The 19202-nt window shown below is 34.0% G+C and overlaps 2 protein-coding genes across 2 annotated transcripts; one reads left to right on the top strand and one right to left on the bottom strand.

Annotated features, from left to right (window-relative positions):
* Positions 1 to 8296: 8296 nt before the first annotated feature.
* On the bottom strand, positions 8297 to 9070 carry HELRODRAFT_146976 (hypothetical protein; the record flags this gene model as incomplete). Its single annotated transcript, XM_009019100.1, has 2 exons — positions 8297 to 8362; positions 8957 to 9070. Coding segments are annotated over 2 exons (180 nt in total), but the record flags the coding sequence as incomplete, so codon positions are not given.
* A 1998-nt stretch (positions 9071 to 11068) lies between these two features.
* On the top strand, positions 11069 to 19202 carry HELRODRAFT_111764 (hypothetical protein; the record flags this gene model as incomplete). The annotated part of the gene is made up of 14 exons (XM_009019099.1): positions 11069 to 11373; positions 11577 to 11680; positions 12098 to 12213; positions 12684 to 12748; positions 13989 to 14064; positions 14380 to 14586; positions 14887 to 15004; positions 15436 to 15512; positions 16458 to 16564; positions 16711 to 16785; positions 17513 to 17573; positions 18200 to 18327; positions 18518 to 18721; positions 18899 to 19202. The coding sequence occupies 14 exons, from the start codon at positions 11069 to 11071 to the stop codon at positions 19200 to 19202; spliced, it is 1947 nt and encodes a 648-aa protein (XP_009017347.1).

Genomic DNA, 19202 nt, shown 5'->3' with positions numbered 1-19202 from the left:
AATTATTTGATGAATTGTAAAAAATCTAGCCGGAGAATCGTATGATAAAATTTTATGAAAATGTTTTTGGATCAGAGATGATTGGCGTGTCTTTGTGGTTTGCGAATTAAAAGAACACTCATTTGCGCAGACGGCATTTAAACCAAATAGCGAAACGCAATGTAGCAAAACCAATTCTATCATCTACGCTAACTTGTCAACCAATCGAATTAAACGCTGAGTTTTGCAGTTCAGTTTTTTCATCACCCTTGAGCGTGTAGACGTCTAATTAAAATTAATTATTAATAATGGCTTGTACTTTTGAACCATATATGGGCATAAGGATTGATTATTAAATAAACACCAAGATGTGGGTGTAACAAAAACTTAAACGCCCAGAGTTAACGATTGGTGAACTCAAGCCATTAACTACCGTTAAAGGTTACAAGTTCCATTCCCACTTTGAATGAAGTGATAAGAATGGAAGGTAGTTGCAGAGCAGATCATCTGGCAGCGAAGGTGAGTTAAGGGATACGAGCGGTTAAGAATGTTCATAGTGTCAGGCACCTGAAAAAGTAAAAGCTGTAACGAATGAAACAAAAAACACGGAGGTGAGCGAGTTAAAAATATCCCAAATTCGCGCAATATAAATTTTTGAACTTGGTGCGGGTTCCCCGCAGATTTAGAATTAAATTATAGCAAAATATGCTTTGCAAACTTCTTGAACAATAAACATATTATTTAAAAAATGTTTTTATAAAATTTGAATGTGACTCAACAAGAAACTAATACAAACAAAAAACTAATACAAACAAAAAACGAATAAAATTTGCTTACAACGGAAAATTATAAAAAGAGATAATACAGTTTACAGTATTTGTACATGGCACTTTCTTCTCAATATTATTCAGTAAGTATTTTATTCAAAAATAAATCAACAATATGTAATTACAAAGCTAATATCATCGCTACCAGTCAACGCGATCATTGTTTCTTCTGCCTGATTTGCTGTACCATGTCCAGATTCATTGTTGTCTCAGCCAATACTTTTCTTGTCTTGTTAACTGTAATTTATTGTTTATTATATGATAATAAACGTATGTAAGTTAAGCTGAGAAATACAAGTGAAAATTACTACTTTATTAAAAATTTGTTTGATCAGAAAAAGAGAATTTAGAAGAAATCAGCATGCACAAACACAAACAGCAAAAACGAATATAAAAAACAGTAGCAGTACTTTGTTCAATGATTTCAGATTGACTTATCCCCTTAATGGTTTTAGCTGCCTTTGAATGTTTGCCCGTTGCCGTCGGAGGTGCATTCAACTTCTCCTGAAGTGAAGTTTTTTCTTTTTTCAGTTGTTCAATTGTGCTTTCCATTGTTCTCAGTTGCTCTTGTAAAGAAATCTTTTCATTTTTAAGTTCATCAATGGTGCTGCCTAACATTTTCAACCTATCCTTCAATTCCATATTCTCTTCTGAGAGCTGCTTTATTCGTTGATGGTAGTTTTCTATTTCATCTTCGTTTTGCTGGAGCTTCGTGCTCAGCTCAACAAGCACTGACTTTAATTTAGAGTATTGTTCGTTTTTAGTTTTTCTAGCTTCCTCGAGTTCGTTTTTCTCCTTTTCAAGTTGAATTTTTACCAACAACAGAGATTCGTGTTCCTTTTTTAAACAATCTAATTCTGTTTTGACCTCGTTTATTTTTTGTTGGCAACCAATTAGAGTACTAGAAAGGATGTCGTCTGACTTCCGATTGGCTAAAGCTTCCATCTTAATATGCTCATAATTTTCTGTAACTTCAACTGAATGAATATTCATAGAGGAAATTTTTTCTTTCAACAGAACGATTTCTGATTGATACTGTTTAACATTTGAGGCTTCGATTTTGAGTCGATCATTTTTTTCACTGACATCTGCAATGTGGCACTTCAATGAAGAAATATTATCCTTCAAATCTTCAATTTCAATTCGGTACTGCTGTGCTATTGAAACTTCAACTTCAAGCTGCTTACATTGCTCAGTGAGTTCAAGTTTCTCCTTACTCATTGTTGAAATCTGCTCTTTCAATGCAGATATTTCTGACTGGTACTGTTTCGACAAAGAGCTGGTCTCACCATCATCTCGTTTCTGCTGCAGTTTGTTACTTTCAAGTGCAAGGGCAGCAGAACATTCATCATTTCCATCAACATGTTCCTTGACAACATCCAACAATGAGGATCGACCAATGAGTGACGACCGACCGATGATTGATAGTCTGTTAATTGAGGCGTTCAATGCTAGTTCACCATTACCTGTTTGGTTCAAAATGTCTTGTCCCTCTGAAAATTCAAAAATTAAACGGTATAAATACCTCTCAATAATAAGAGTTGTGATGATAAAAGTAAGTGTGATAAATTGCAAATATTAATTTGAAAGGTGAACAAACTGAACAACATTGTACTGTACGTTCGTTAGGACATGCCAGCTTAAAAAAAAAAGATCATACAAGCAACCAACCTTCGATCCAGACCGACACATCCTCCAGAAGACTGGCTGTCTCATTGAGACACTGAGACATCTTTGAGACATCTCCACTGAGACCCAACAGAGAAGAAATGTCGGGGTTGTCGAGAAGTTTTTTCAGAAACACGACAATCTCTTTCAAACGATCCCTCATCAGACGACAATGGTTCTCACTGACCGCCAACATATCGGCCAACAGTTGACTGTCTCCTGATATCTTTCGCGATACCTCACAGTTGTCGGTGGCAAAATCAAACCTGGTTGAATCCATGTTGGGAGCAAGTGAAAGTCTGTTGAGCTCCGAGTCCAAATCTTTAAACGATTGTTCGTGGTGAGTGGTAAAGTTGAATTTGATCGATGAATTGAAACTCTGATCCTTCCCATGCACCCCACTTATTCTTTTTGAATTATTTTTGCTGTCATAGGCACTGATGTTACTCAGGTGCAATCTTGTATGATATTCACTCAATTTCAATGTATTTTTATTTAGAGACGAACCGATTGGTACCTTGGAATCCAGATGATACGATGGATAGACAATAGCAGAATCATTTACGTCGGATGATGGTTTGGCTTCAGATGATTCAGCTAATTTATCTTTCAAGATTTTTATTTCAGCCACTAACTTCACAATAAGCTGGGGATTGAAATCGTTTTTTGATTTACGTTTTGCTGAGCCAGTTTCAACCATTTCCTCATTGATTAGTTTGATTTGTTCAGTTAACAAATCAATTATATCATTAGCCCTCATCAATTCTCTCTTGACTTCCTCTAACTCCTTCTTCAGTGTTGCAACATTTTCATCTTCACTCGTTGCTTTAAGATGATCTCTTGGTTTTACAGACAAATTTTTATGCGAAGATGTAAAATTAAGATGGAATTTAGAATTCTTTGCTCCTGATCTAATTTCACTGACATCTGTACCTTCTTTAATGCTTCTACTTTCATGATTATAAAGATCAAACAGATTACTATTCCTCATGTGGTCTAACAACTCGCTCTTCTTACCCTCCACCCAACGAAGCATTTCCTCCACGGTCACCACGGTTGACCAATCTTTGGAGAAAACTACCTCCAATATCGCCGACATGTTTTCTAAGAACTTTTCTTTCAACTCAACATGTTTCAATGGCTTGCAATCTTCTGACGTCATAATAAAAAATGGAGGACTGGCGTTTGGGGTCAGTTGTAGTTTCTTCTCATTGTGAACCATTTCCAAGTTTCTGGCATCTGGTAGTGATGATAAATTTAAGGCATGCCTCATGTTACTCCCAGGGGCAGAACTTTCAGATGTTGAAGAATTCATTTTAAGGTCGGAGCTGGATTCTGAAATGCAGATGTAATTGTTGCCCAATTGTGTATAAGATTTAAAATTTATTATTGGACATACAAATTAACTTTTTTTTAGATTACATATACATTTTTAGAAAAAAACAACTAAACAAATTCTAAAATAAATAAAGAAGTAAATACCTACAAAACAAAATTTTAAAAAATTTACCTAGCATAGCAGTCAACATACGTTTTTTCATATTAGACTTTTCAACAGACAAACAATCCACTGTATTATTCACCATCTTGTCAGTATAATAAGTGAGTCTTTTTTCTTTCTGTTTTAGTAAACATAAAACATTATTAAAAGAGAAATATTTGGAAATATTAAAAAATTTTTTTTTAATTGCTAACAACTGAGGTATCCAGTAAAGCGTTTGGGGCCTCATTTGTGCACTTGACCATGCCATGAATTTTTTTCTTTAAACTCTGATGAATTATGAAATAAATAGATCAACAACCAATTAATAAATCAATTAATTAATGAAATAAATAAGCAAATAATTGAACAAAAGAAAGAAACTAGGCACATCGATAGAGATCATTTGATTTTTTAGCTGCATCTCATTACCTCAATTTCAATATTCTTTTCCTCCAGTTCTTTACCAAGCCTCATCTCCATCACTTCTTTCTCACATGCCAGACTTTCAATTTGCAAGTTAAGTGACTGGAATAATAAAAATATTACTAATCAATAATTTAAAAAATAAGACGAAAACTACTTTATTAAGATAAAATATCAAATGACATAAAAAGATACATTACATGTAACTTCTCTTTCCATGTTTTCAGATCTCTCGCCTCCTTCATCCAATCATCTTCCATGTCAGAAATCAAGTCATTCCATCTGCCAAACCAATTATTTCTTTCATCTGATGAAGAATCTTTTTGAACTTTGTTTTCAGTTATTAGTTCGGATCTGTTCAGTTGAGAGCTATCTGGTGATTTGACTTTAACAGGATTCTCCTTTTGGTCATCAACATCTCTCTTCAGTGTATGAAGATGTTCGTTCAGCTTGTCAATCATCGCGTCTTTCTGAACAATGGACGACATGAGCTCGTTTGATTTCTGTGTGAGGGCTTCGACCTTCTGAGTGAGGTTCGTATTTATTTCTCTTCCCTCTTTCAACAAGACGTTCAGTTGTTGACCGAGCGCGTCACTGATGGATAACTTTTCAGTCAGTGACTCTTCATTAGTACATTTTAATTTTATATCTGATTGCAATTTTTCAATTGCCTCTTCAAGCTCTGTAATTTTCAATAACAAATTATCGTTCGCTAAGGATAAGCTATTAAGTTTAGCCTCCGAAGTAATTAATTCTTCACTCTTCTTACCAACCTCATCAGTTTTTTTGAGGAGTTCACCTTTGAAATCATTCGCCAGATCCTCAGCTTGCTTTAATCTGTCCACCAAACCATTGAATTCTTTGTTCTTCTCAGCCAGTATGCCTTCTAAGAAGTTAACTTTTTCTCTGAGGTCTGCATTGTTATTATAGAGATCTTGATATGTTCGTTCAACATCATCCAAATGCACCCGTTGTTCATAATTCTGTACCTCGAGATCATCCTTTTCTTCCAATATTTTCTCCAATTCTTTCTTCAAACTTTCGTATTTTTCGATAAACCCTCTCTTTTCCATTTCTCTCCACTCTCCAAAGTTCATCTCCATCACCCATATCCTCTCTTTTAAATCATCATTCTCTCTCCTCATCTTCTCCAGGTTTGCTTCAGCATCCACGTCGTCAACATCGGCGTCACCTTTTTGTGCCTTCAAAATTTCATCAATGTTTCTGATCTGTAGGTAGCTCATATCACTCATCACACGCTCATTTCTGTACTGACAGCTTTCAAATTCACAATCATCATCACCATCATCGTCGGCGTAATCACCTTCACCATGACCTTTCATATGATGGAGAGGATGATGATGAAGAACATCACCAACATTACCATCCACACACTCGGCACTTGGTTGGCACAAGTTACTCCAACTACTGCAGATTCCTTCTTCTTCCAGACCCTCCCCACCATCACCATAGTTACCTGCTCCAGCGATGACATTACTGTTGTTGTTGTTGGAAATTTGGTGAAGTTGGTTTTGGTAGAATTGTATGGTCCTCTCCTGGTCTTTTATGACATCTTCCCTGTCCTTCAGTTTGTTCGATAGCTTTTCAACGTAACTTTCCAACAAAAACTTTTCCTCCTCTCTGCAGCCATCAGTATTATCTTCTTCCTCTTCCTCATCACCGCCATCATCGTAGTTATGTTCACCATCATTATTACCCTTATCACCATTCCCCGTGTTGTCTTTCTTTTTCCGACCAACTAACGTCCCACCGTGAAGCTGGGATAAAATGAAGTCATCGACATCTTTATCGGCCTTGGCACGGTCGCAACCGGCAGTGTCGTCACCTTCGGTCACTAGGTTCTTCAACTTTGACTTGACCTCGTTGTTTTCGCTCTCCAACTGTTCGATGATCACCTCCTTCACTTTGACGGCACATCTCAGCTGTTCGATTATCCTGCAAAAAATTGTGAATTGCACAGGTGAGTTGGGGTTGAAATAAAATGATTAAGATGACGATGGTTGTCTCAATGGTGATGATCAGTTTCACAGGCATCAACATATCTCATTACACTGTTGTTAATAACAATAATAACGGCATGATGTTAACAATACATTCATACTTAGACAAAATAGAAAAAACTTCTTAACAGGAAAAGACAAAGAAAACTACCTCAATGAATGGTTGTAATAATGACTGAATAAAGAAATACAAATTTTATAAACTGGTTTGTATGTTTGTCACGGGATAGCAGAAAAATGTCTCAAAATCTTTGAAAATGATAATAAATTATTTTAATAAGCAAGACAGGACATACTTGTCTTTGGAGTTGAGTTCTAAATGGTGAGAATTTCTCCTACCCCCATCTTCTCCACCACCACCACCACCACCGCCGCCGCCGCCACCACTATTATTATTGACCACAACAAACAATGACGATGACAGATGATGACTCTTTGGTGATGATGATGACAATGATGGTGACGATGGGGGAGGGGACGGAGGAACAGCATGATGAAGAAGAAGAGGAGGAGGAGGGGAGGAAAACATCCTTGCTGCTTCATCTACAGTGGCAGTATCCTTAGCAGTTTGGAGCTGTTGGAGTGATTCATTTAATATCCTTATCTTTTCATTCAGTTCTTTCAGTTGATCATTATCAGATTTTAGATGAACATTCTCCTTCTTCAGCAGTTCACAATCTTCTGACAACTTGATCATCTTGGCGTCCGCAGCTGACAAGTCATTCGTCAATTTTTTCATGTCCTATGAAAAAGTTAATATTATATTCTTGATATAATTAACAAAATTAACAGCAAACTAAATAACAAATAATTGTATAAAAAAAAATCAGAGATCAATGAAACATACAAATCAGTGGCTACACAGCTGATCATTCAGCTAGCCTATCACCAAATTAACAATAAAATCAACTGACACCTAATCAATGAAGTAGCTGTTCTACCAAGCCAGCAAATACTGACTCATGAAGTAATCTGATGAACATACAAACACATCTTATCAATAAACGATTGACACACACACACACGCACACAAACACACACACTCACACATACATGTATACACACACACACACACACACACACACACACACACACACACACACACCATACTCACACATACCTCGTCCTTCAACTCCAGCAACTGTTCCAGCATTTCAATCTTACTCTTCAACTCTTCTCTATCCACTCTCCATTTCACCATTTCCTTCTCTCTAAACATCATCTTCTCACTTTCATGTGTCACCATGATGCTTTCCAAGGCTGACCTTCAAGATAGGATAATTAACTTCGTGCAACTATATGACTACAAACCGGATATTAATTTTTTTTATCAAATAATAGAAAATAAAACAAATAGATGATGATTATTATTATTATTAGTGTGTTTGCAAGCGCCCTTTAAAAAGCTTTCAGAGGTGCTAACAATTATTGCAGTACATTGCGTAGCACTATATTGAAGCAATGCAGTGAATGGGGAAAAAAGATTCTTTGATGATTAATAAATGAATGAATGATTTAATGAATGAGTGAATAAATAACTAATTAGTGCATTACAGGGTTTTTTTTATTTATATTTCTTCAAATATTCATCAATTACAATATTTTTTAATTTCCACAAACATTTTTTACTTGTTCATTACTATCAGGCAAGTCTGTTAGGAGACTAGGATAATACAGTTTGATTTGATCCAATGGAAATTGGATTATGATGGAGCATTACATGAAGTGAAACTGTTACAGAAAATAACACACACACACACTCACACACGCCTATTTTAATGACTCATACATACAACTAAATCATTACAGCAAATTACAAACGAGAACCAAAATCAAAGTATTGATAAATAAATATTATTAAGAAGGAAAAAGATCTCCACTAACGAAGCCTTCATCAGAAGTTCCTGCTTGTCGACGAGGTCCTTCTTCAAACTTTCCAACTCTACTTTCAGCTCGATGTTCTGTGCCAGCCAAGTGTAGTAGTGAAACAACATAGGGAAGAATATGAATATAATATGAATAACATAAGAAAAAATATATATCTTTTATAATATATTTATATTTACATTAACTAAGTGCACATAATTACCATCATCTTCATTGTCATCAACCCCATGAACGAGTCAGAGAAGAACAAAAAAAGTAATAGAAACTCTTACGAAATTAATTTTTTTAAAATTTTACAAACCATAAAAATATGCAAGCAAAAAAGGCGGTTGTAGTAGTGTGGTAATATTAGTAGTAGTAGTAGTAGTAGTAGTAGTATAGTAGTAGTTGCAATAGTAGTAGCAGCCACAGTAGTAGTTGAGGTAGTAGTAGTAGTTGCAGTAGTTGTAGTTGTAGAAGCTAGTAGTAGTAGTAGATTATAAAAATTTGTAAAATAAAATTTTGTTAGTTAACAATATTAACAGACATGAAATAATAATAACCAAAGAACTAGAAAAAAAAAACCAAAGAACTAAAAATATAATAACCAAAGAACTAAAAAGATATTAACCAAAGAGCTAACATAATAATAAAAAACCAAAGAACTGAAAAAAATTTGGTTAACGCACGATCTGATAAATATCCTGCTCTTCTCCGTTGTGATATTTCTTTGCATTCTCTTCCAGGAAGTAAATTCTCAGCTTCAAGTTGAAGTTCTCCTTCTGTAAATCAGCTATTTGCTGGAGATGAAGGAAAAAATATAATAAATTAATTAACAAATAAATATATAAATAAAATATATAAATAAAATAAATAAATGAATACTAAAATAATAAACAACAAATTCATCATTAATTCAAATTAATATCTTATTGATTTTAATAAATCGTGAAAAAAACCTTAAACTAGTGTTCAGATAATAGGGAAGATTAATGAAAAAAAAACTATCTAGCTAGCACTACACATTTGTCAGATTTTATAAACTATTTTAGAAATAAATAAACAACAATATATATATATATATAACTAAATTATATTATATATAACTGAATTGCATTATTATATTATATATAATTAAAAATATACAAAAATTTATACAAAAATAAATATCAGGCCCAAATAAGCAGACATTATTTGAATGGTTCTACATTTCATCATCACCCAATGGTATGGCAAAAAACAGAACAGCAGGTGCGTAGCAGATATAAAATGGGTCAAGTTTATAACTATAATTGTTTAATTCATTCCACCATTGAGCACAAGGGTTATGTGTGCATACTTATAATTTAATTTACACCCTATGACAGCAAAAAATTGAAATGGAAATGTAACAAATTAAAAACGAAAAACAAACTCCCAATCATTTTTAACACAGAGCCATCTAATAACCTGAAGAAAAAAAACAACCAGTAAAGAACAACACCTGAGAGAGAAACAGAGAAAGAGAGAGAAAAAGAGGGAGGAAGAGAAGAATAGAGAACTAAGTAACAAAAAATGAATAAATGAAGAGTACCAGTACCACACAACCTGATCGTATTCCTTCATGGTCCGCACTCTGATGGGAGTCGTACGACCACTGTCGATGTCTATGTCCACAGGCAAAACTATTTTTTAAAAAATTTTCTAACTTTAACAAACATTTGTTACTGAATAATTTTAACAACAACGGCAACAATAATAATAATACATTCATTTAAAAGACTTGTTTATGACTCAGTTTTGAAAATATTATCTGAAAATAAAAAAAGAAATAAGAAACATAACAATACCATTTTCTGGAGAGGTAAACAAACCAGTGGAATGAAGTCTAAATTGAAATAATAAGTAAATTATAAAAACATATCTATAATTATGATATAAATAATATATATGTAAAAATAAAATACATACTTATAATATATACACAACACATTTCCATACATATATTATATTATTAAATTAATTTAATACAATCATTATTAACACACACACACACACACTTTTTCCAAAATGAAAAAATTCAAACCAAAGCAACAAGCAAGAAAAACGAGTGGGTTGATCATTGAATTAAGATTTGAATTGTTGATAATGATAAACAGATAAATGAATTAGTTTATGCTTAATTAATTAATTTATATTTAATTATCTAAAAAATTATAAATTGGTATTTATTTGAAGTGCAGATTGGGGAGAAACCTGTCATTGGCCGTTATGGAATGATCGGCCAAAAAATCATTCAGATTAAAATCTTCTTTTTCAGCCATTTTCCTAACAAATTCTTAACGACATTTAATTTAATTTAAAACAGAAAAACAAAAACCATCCCAACAATCTCAATCACAAAAATTTTCAAATTCAAAACAACAGCAAGAATGTGCGTTTACTTATTCGTTAATATTTTTTCGCACTGTAAAGCGCCTAACAAACTATTCAAATTTTTTAACATCGTGTGCTAAGTTATTAGAAACAAATTATTTCAAAAGTTAGTTATATTTTTAATAATTTTTTTTTAAATATTACAATGCTTCATTAAAATGAAGAAAGAGAGAGTGATTGAGTGAAAAGTGAAGATGCTCACCCTCACTTTCATCTTCACTCTCTCACCTTTCTTCTGCGTAGTGGTGTAACTTTAATTAAACTAAAGTTTTCTTTTTCCATCCACGTAGTGTTGGTGATGCTGACGACGATGTGGTGCGCCTAAACTAAAATAACATCCTTTCTTCTTAACGTGGGAGAAAATTCTGGAGCTTTGTTTCAAAATAATGTCTGATTTAAATTGTTTTTTAGAAAAAATTAAAGTATTACCTCATCAAAAATCACAAGCAAATTCAAAAGCTGTCGGCTTGTTCTTCACATCATCAATTTTTATAATAATTTCACTAATTTTAATTGGGTTACTACCAACAACATGCCAATCAGCAGAGGAGATATGGCCTGCCTCATCAACTGCCCCAAGTGTTATGATTGCAATTCTGTTGCGTAACAAGGCCCACACCCTGCCATGGTTCCTGCATTATCTTGAGAAGTTAGACTATCCTAAAAACAGGATAAGACTCTGGTTAGAAATGTTTGATAGCATTACATTACAATATCACATTAAAAACCTCAAAGGCTAGTTTTATTTGGTTGATTAATGTTTTTATATATAGTTTTTTTATACTAGCATGTTTTACCTGCCTTATTTGCAAATAAATAAGGGCTAAATAAAACGATTCAATATTTTAAGTAAAACAAATTTATTGCTTTTTTAATTTATTTTAGGATCAGAAGCGACCACAATGTTGACAATTCAGTCTCCATGATGAAGAAGTGGTTGGGAAGAGTTCAAAGCCAATACAACAAAGTGGATTTCGTTGATGACGACTCAGAAATCAGTAGGAGTCTTGAATCTTTATCGATATTAATTTTTGTTATTTCATTTTTAAATAATTTATTTGTCAGCATTAAAATTAATAATGCACTCGCTTTTGCAGTATACTGATCTGTTTTTTGCAGTATACCTATCTGTATCATGCAGTAGCGGATCTGGGGGGGGGGGTGGAGCCGAGCCCATTGTGAGCAGTTTTTTAATAAAAGAAAAAGGAACGTTTTTATACGTAAAACTGATCAAAAATTGAATGTAATAAGCAAAAAAAAGGTTGTCAGCCACATTACCACAAATCTCGTCTCCCCATGAAAATTTAAACATTTTCAAATTTTTGGCCCCCCATCAAAGTTGTTTAGATGCACCACTGATATTATGTAAGAATAATTATTTTTACATAGATTCCATAAAAATGCTATTCTCTTAGATTACCCTGATGCCTATGGACCCTACCATTGGTCAAAAAAACGGGTCAGCAATATTTTGAGATTGAGGCAGGAAGCTCTCAACTCAGCCCGGAATACATGGACTGATTTTCTATTGGTTGGCTAATTATAATGTTACACTGTAAAATGCTAATCTGATTTCTTATCAGTTGGCTAATTATAATATTATAACAATAAGTGTCAGTTTGATTTCTTATTGGTTAACTTATTTTAATATTATAATGTAAATTTTTATTAGTTGACTAATTGTTATAACATAAATAATTTGAAAACTTAATCTGATTCATAGTTGAATTCATTAAATTAATCAGATTTGCTGTGGGTTGGATAGTTATTGTTAAATAATTCAAAATGGTAATTTAGTTTACTAACAATGGTTGGCTAATATAACATTATAGAGGGTTTCAATTTAGTAATGGTTTCAAAAAACTGAAAGAAGATGGTAATCACAATATTATTTATTAATATTAATTGGAATATTAATATTATGTAATTATTAACATTGATAAGTTACAATAAGGCCAACCAAGAAATGTAATTTATTTTTTGACTGGTTCAATTTATCAGTTTGTGGATGCTGATAACTTTCTACTGAATGATCAAGTTTTGAAAGAACTGATGAGACATGACAAGTTTGTTGGATTATTATTATTATTATTACTATTATCAAGTGAAATGTAATAATAAGGAGAGTTTTTTGAATAAAAAAATTTTGTTTTTTCCATGTTATTGTTAATAAATTTAATTAAATAAGATTTATTTTGTCATCACGTGAAAAATATAACTTTTTGCCTTTTTATTCATTAGCCATTAGCGTATGATAGTAAATTGAAAATCGTGCGTTCCGCCTACATTCTTGTTATCACGTTTACGTGTTTGATTCCATCTTGACCATACTCTCACTAACTTCTAACTAATACTATCACTAACTAATACTATCACTAACTAATACTATCACCATTATCATCTATTATCAACCAGTGTTATCAACGCTCGTTTCCAAGGTAAACTAGATTTCAAAAGAACGCCATAGAAAACACAAAATTAATTTGTATTTGGCTACTTTCTTTTTCTTTTCAAAGTTATTTGTTATCAAAATTTATTCAAACAAATAGCAGGTAGTTAAATGCTCCCAAAATTTTTTCAAACTACGTTCTGTGGTTTTTTTTATTATTTCTACCCAACGTCATAATGTATCCGGAAGCGTGACGCATTTTTTGGCAATGACTCGATCAATTTTTTGAAATTTTGATAAAAAAAATAAACATTAGAAGTCCTCTATTGCACGTATATGCCACTCAAATTGTCCCATAGCGGTTGCTGTAGTCTTCTTGTTGTTTGATATCCAACGTCGAAATGTGGGTGACGAGCGTTAATTATAAAAACTAATTTTTTGCTCGTGTTTTATTTGACAAAATCTTATATATAAGAGGAAAAAGGAAATTATTAAGAATGCAACTGAATGACGAATGTATATTAAAAATTGAATTAATTTTAGTATTTTAATTTAGAAATAAATTGTCGATGACTGCAAAACGAAAGGACTTCTATAATGTCATCTATAATGTTATAACGTCATTCATCCCAATTCAATGCTCATGAAAGAATATAAGGAAAATATTATAGTTGTCGTAAATGAAGCCACAGCGCTTAAAATGCAGCCGCAGCGCGTGAGGAAGTCGAAGCGCTATGCACAACTACTACTACTACTACTACTACTACTACTACTACTACTACTACTACTACTACTACTACTACTACTACTATACTACTACTACTGATATAGATGTTAAGTTTTTTGAAATAATGAGACTTAAAAGAATGATGCAATGATTTGTTGCTGACATACGCATCACTCATCCATGCATCCAGACCAATCATAAGCCCAATGATGAACGTTACCGCGTCTGATTACTACTCCAATTTCTGGGGGGATGTTGCTCCGAATGTTAGTTTGTATTGTATGTATGCATGTATATATGTTTGTTTGTATTGATTGTATGCTTGCTTTATGTGGGTTGTATGTGTTTTTGTTAGTGTGTTTTTTTAATTTTATGTTTGTTTCTGCTGTGTGTATTTGTAAATGTTGGTTGTATGATTGTTTTTTTGTAGGTTAGCTTACCTTGCATGTTTGTTTTTGTTGGTTGTTTGTGTTGTATGTTCTTATTGAATTGAAACAATACCCAATAGCAACAATACCAGCGACAACACCATTACAGCACGTAAAAACAACACACCTGCATCATGAACATCACTCACACAGGGCTACTACAAGCGCTCAGATGACTACGAAGACATCTTACACAAAGTTAAAACAGGAGCCTTCCAAGTGCCAGTAGTGCATTCAACGATGCTCATACAGACCAGACTGCAGATCACCAACTCCCTGGCCTACGACCCACCACCTCCTAACTATGAAGGGCCCATTGATGACATCATCATCTTCGCTTTCAGTGCCAGATACCATAAGGTGGCCCTTAGTTTGTTCATGTTGATGAAACTTTTGGTTTTTACTTTTAATTCTTTGCTTTCTAACCGAAATTATTTTCTAAACTCTTAAATATCTTTAAACCAAGCTGCTGAATGGCTTATCAAACGGTGTGATCTCACAATTTTTTACGTTGTTACTCTGATGTATAATTTCGAAAAATTTCAAAATAATTAAACAGATAATTAGAATTATTTGTTATTCATTCCCCCCACACACGCACACATTAAGATGCACACACACACACACGCACACACACGCACACATACACAAACCTATCAGGTACCAATGTACATATTAAACGAGAACTTCTATGGCATGATGCTTATTCCACTTGGAGATGAAGACACCATTGAAGATGAGAAGGAACAGTTCTTACACATGAAACTCCAGGCTATTGGTACTTTTCGTTAATTAATTAATTAATTAATGCATACACACACAGAGACACATGTACACACATATTCTGTACACTTTTTATATAAAATTGTCAAAATTATTTAGAAGAGTTGATAAAAAACCTAAATTCTTTTCATCATTTTTTTCATTTCATGACGGGTCTTCTACCTGAGATTTAGGAACATTGATTAATCCCTTCTTACATTTGTATTTGTATTTTTGTGTTATAGTTGATTCGCGACATTCCCACATTACGTTTTTGTTTCATATTTGTATTGGAGTATGAAAGTTAAAATTTTTAACTAACTGACCAACCAACCAATCGACCAACCAACCAACCAACCAACCAACCAAACAACCAACCAACCAATCAACCACTCGACCAACCAACCAATCGACCAACCAACCAATCGACCGACCAACCGACTGTAGTTGATGACGTGACCCTCGAGAAACTCCCCTACCTGGATGCCCCTGCACGTCCCCCCGATAAATTGGGATTTGATGAGGTGGGTGGGTGTGTGATAATTTTTTTTCTTCGTTTTGAATGTTGCTGCTGCATAATTGATTATTACAGTGTTTCTTGTTAATTGTGCTGAGAATTTAATTGCTCTTATCTGTTTTTTTTAATGTTAACATTGATTTCACTAGCAATAATGATGTTACTACTACTACCTCTGCTGCTGCACCTACTACTGCCGCTACTCTTATTACTACTACTACTACTACAACTACCATAATGAAATGATAATAATTATTAGCATCAACACTCGCATCTTTTTATGTCAACACCTAACAGATAATTTTGTTTGGTATTTACATATAAATTTGAACTAGAGTAAATGACGTATGGCGACTTTAAATTAAACAAATGGATTATTATCTACACCTCTTAAATAAACCTTCATAGTTTTACTATTCAATTTCCTTCCATTTAACCACGGTTTAGATATCTTTATTATTAGTTTATATTGGGAGGCGATAAGATTATGGTTTGTTAAGAGTGGAAAACCTTTCCTGACCTTCCTGTCCATCACGTGATACGTTGAATAACATTTACTTACATGCCCTGTCTGTCTGTCTGTCCGTGTCGCTGATTTTATTGTTAATTCTATTGTTAGTTCTTTCTTAATTAAGCATCAGAGGTATAAGCAACACCAGTGACGCAGTCGGGCGGCGATTGATTTGGTGTAGTGGTTAGAACGCCCGGTTCTGCTGTTGCGGTGACTGGATTCGAATACAAAAAGATCCTCGACAATCACGTGGATTCACGCTTGTTTACTTGTGCTCTCCCCCCCCCCCTCTCTCTCTCTCTCTCTCTCTCTCTCTCTCTTTCTCTCCCTTTCTGTGTTTGTGTGTGTGTGGTGTGTGTGTGTGTTGTTAATACCTCTGATGTTTAATTAAGAAATACTAAGTAATAATAATGATAATAAAATATTCAATTTCTCATTAAGATATTCATGATCAACCTCGTTCGAAGACCAGAAAGGAGAGACAAAATGATCCGATGTTTCAAGGAACTTGGCATCAACGCCACCATCTTTGATGCTGTGGATGGCAAGTAAATAATATATTCACATAAATTTGCATAATTTATTATTGTCATTGTTTACTGCTTTGGATATAAATAATAATATTAGGCATAAATTTGCATAATGAACTGCCAATTAATAAACGTTATATGAATAAATTATGTTAATCAAACAGGCAGTTAAATGATAGTTTCCTGAATAGTTGGAATGTGAAAGTGCTGAAGTCTTATGCTGATCCATATCATGGAACGTTAGTGATGGAGTTGAAGTTGCATGATGTTGTGCTGATGTTGCATGTTGTTGTGTTGATGTTGCATGTTGTTGTGTTGATGTTGCATGTTGTTGTGTTGATGTTGCATGTTGTTGTGTTGATGTTGCATGTTGTTGTGTTGATGTTGCATGTTGTTGTGTTGATGTTGCATGTTGTTGTGTTGATGTTGCATGTTGTTGTGTTGATGTTGCCTGTTGTTAATGTTGCATGTTGCTGTCATGTTGTTGTGTTGATGTTGCATGTTGTTGTGTTGATGTTGAATGTTGATTTTGCATGTTGTTGTGTTGATGTTGCATGTTGCTGTCATGCTGTTGTGTTGATGTTGCATGTTGATGTTGCATGTTGTTGTGTTGATGTTGCATGTTGATGTTGCATGTTGTTGTGTTGATGTTGCATGTTGCTGTCATGTTGTTGTGTTGATGTTGCATGTTGTTGATTTTGATGTCATGTTGTTGTGTTCATGTTGCTGTCATGTTGTTGTGTTGTTGTTGTCGACGTGATTTCTCATTTTTACCTTTTAAACCATCATAATTATCTGTAAAATCCCAATATCACTTTCGTTATCATAATCGTTGGCATCATTACCATCGTCGTCATCATCATTATCATCATCTTAGTTATTGCCATCATCGCCATTGTAATCATCGCCGTCAGAACCACCATTATTATCATCATCCATCGTCTTCTCATCATTATCGAAACATAGACGGACACTGACAATGGGTGAGATCGGATGCTTCCTTAGTCACTACTTCATATGGTTACAAGTTAGATACATACGCACATCAACATTCATCATCACTTTATTATCATTATTATTATTATTATTATTATTATTATTATTATCATCATTATTATTATTATTATCATGTTTATTATTATTTTATATTTATGAGTTACTTAACCTTGATGCTTTTGTGTGTGTATATGTGGGCGTGTCCGTGTGTGTGTTGTGTGTGTATGTGTGTGTGTGTGTGTGTGTGTGTATGAGTGTGTTTGCACATGTAAACATGCAACGATTAAGTAGTACATGTATTGTTAGTTGATCATAAGTGAGAGTGGTCTTCAATCGTTTTGTTAACAATAACAATAATTAAAAATTAAATTATTTTTTGTTATTATAAAATAAAAAATACAAAAGTAAAATAATTAAATGCTCATGCTTGCATGCAAATTGATGGCCTAGTGGTTAAGGTCGCCTGGTGCTGTTTCGCAGTACGTGCAGTGGCCAGGTTCGAGTCTGACAAAAAGATGCCCGCCTCTCAATGCTTCGTGTGTGATGCGTCGTTTAGTTAGCACGTATTCATATACGCTGTTTGTGTGTTGTTGACTTCTCTGAACCTAGGAAGAGTGCAGCAGACCTTTAACCTTAAAATACAATTTTTGGACGTAGGTGGTGAACAGGAACCTCTCAAAGGTGATCATATTCGAAGATGATGTGAGGTTCTCAAGAGACTTCAGGGGTAAGTTGAAGGCAGTTATGAGTGACATCGACAAGATGGAAATACCGTGGGATCTGTTGTTAGTTTCTTCGCCTCTCTATGTTGTGATTGTTAGATTGCTTTTGTATGGGTTATCTGTTAATTTATTATTTATTTTTCAAGTCACTATTTAAAGTTTTCATTTTTTATTACAAATTTCTTTCACTGATGAAGTTTTTAAAGATTATTCTCAAACGCAAAATTCTAATTAACCATTTTACGAAACTCAGATATTTAGGTCGCAAGAAGTTATTTGAAGATGGAGAGCCATTTGTGGGCGATAGTGAAACCCTAGTCTGGCCTCTCTACTCTTATTGGACAATAGGCTATGCATTGTCTTATGCAGGGGCATTCAAGTTGGTGCATGAAGATCCACTGCCCAAGATGGTTCCTGTCGATGAATACCTCCCAATCATGTTCGACAACCACCCGAGGTATGATGGTGACTGTTCAATTTTTTTCTTTTTTTTTTCCTGAAACTTTTTATTGTAGCCTATGATTGCAACAGTTTCTGCTAATTTGGGTTGTAATTCATTGAAAAACTCATTATGAATCTGATGTTTAGAAACATCTGATGGTATGTAGAATTTCAACGTTAAAAACCACACAAGGGAAGACTGGCAAGAACATTTTGAGAACAGAAACCTGGTAGCCCTCTCAACATTTCCTCTCCTCATCGAGCCAACCCTGTATACAGGTGAGCCTGGATACTTCACTGACACCGAAGACTCCCCAACTGTTGATGTTGTGGTGCCCGAAGTTGGTCCGAATGCCCCATTCGACACCAACCATCCTGACAGTAACGAAAATGATAGCAACAATAACAACCAGTGTGCTAATATGGATAAGTTGAAGGGTGATATGGATTGGATTGATGATGTAAGACAATCTCTAGAGTCGAAAAATGAATTATAA

This window comes from Helobdella robusta (genome assembly GCF_000326865.2).
Source record: "Helobdella robusta unplaced genomic scaffold HELROscaffold_23, whole genome shotgun sequence".
Taxonomy (NCBI): domain Eukaryota; kingdom Metazoa; phylum Annelida; class Clitellata; order Rhynchobdellida; family Glossiphoniidae; genus Helobdella; species Helobdella robusta.
Note: the sequence above shows the minus strand (reverse complement) of the source record. Positions and strands in the feature narration are given on the sequence as shown.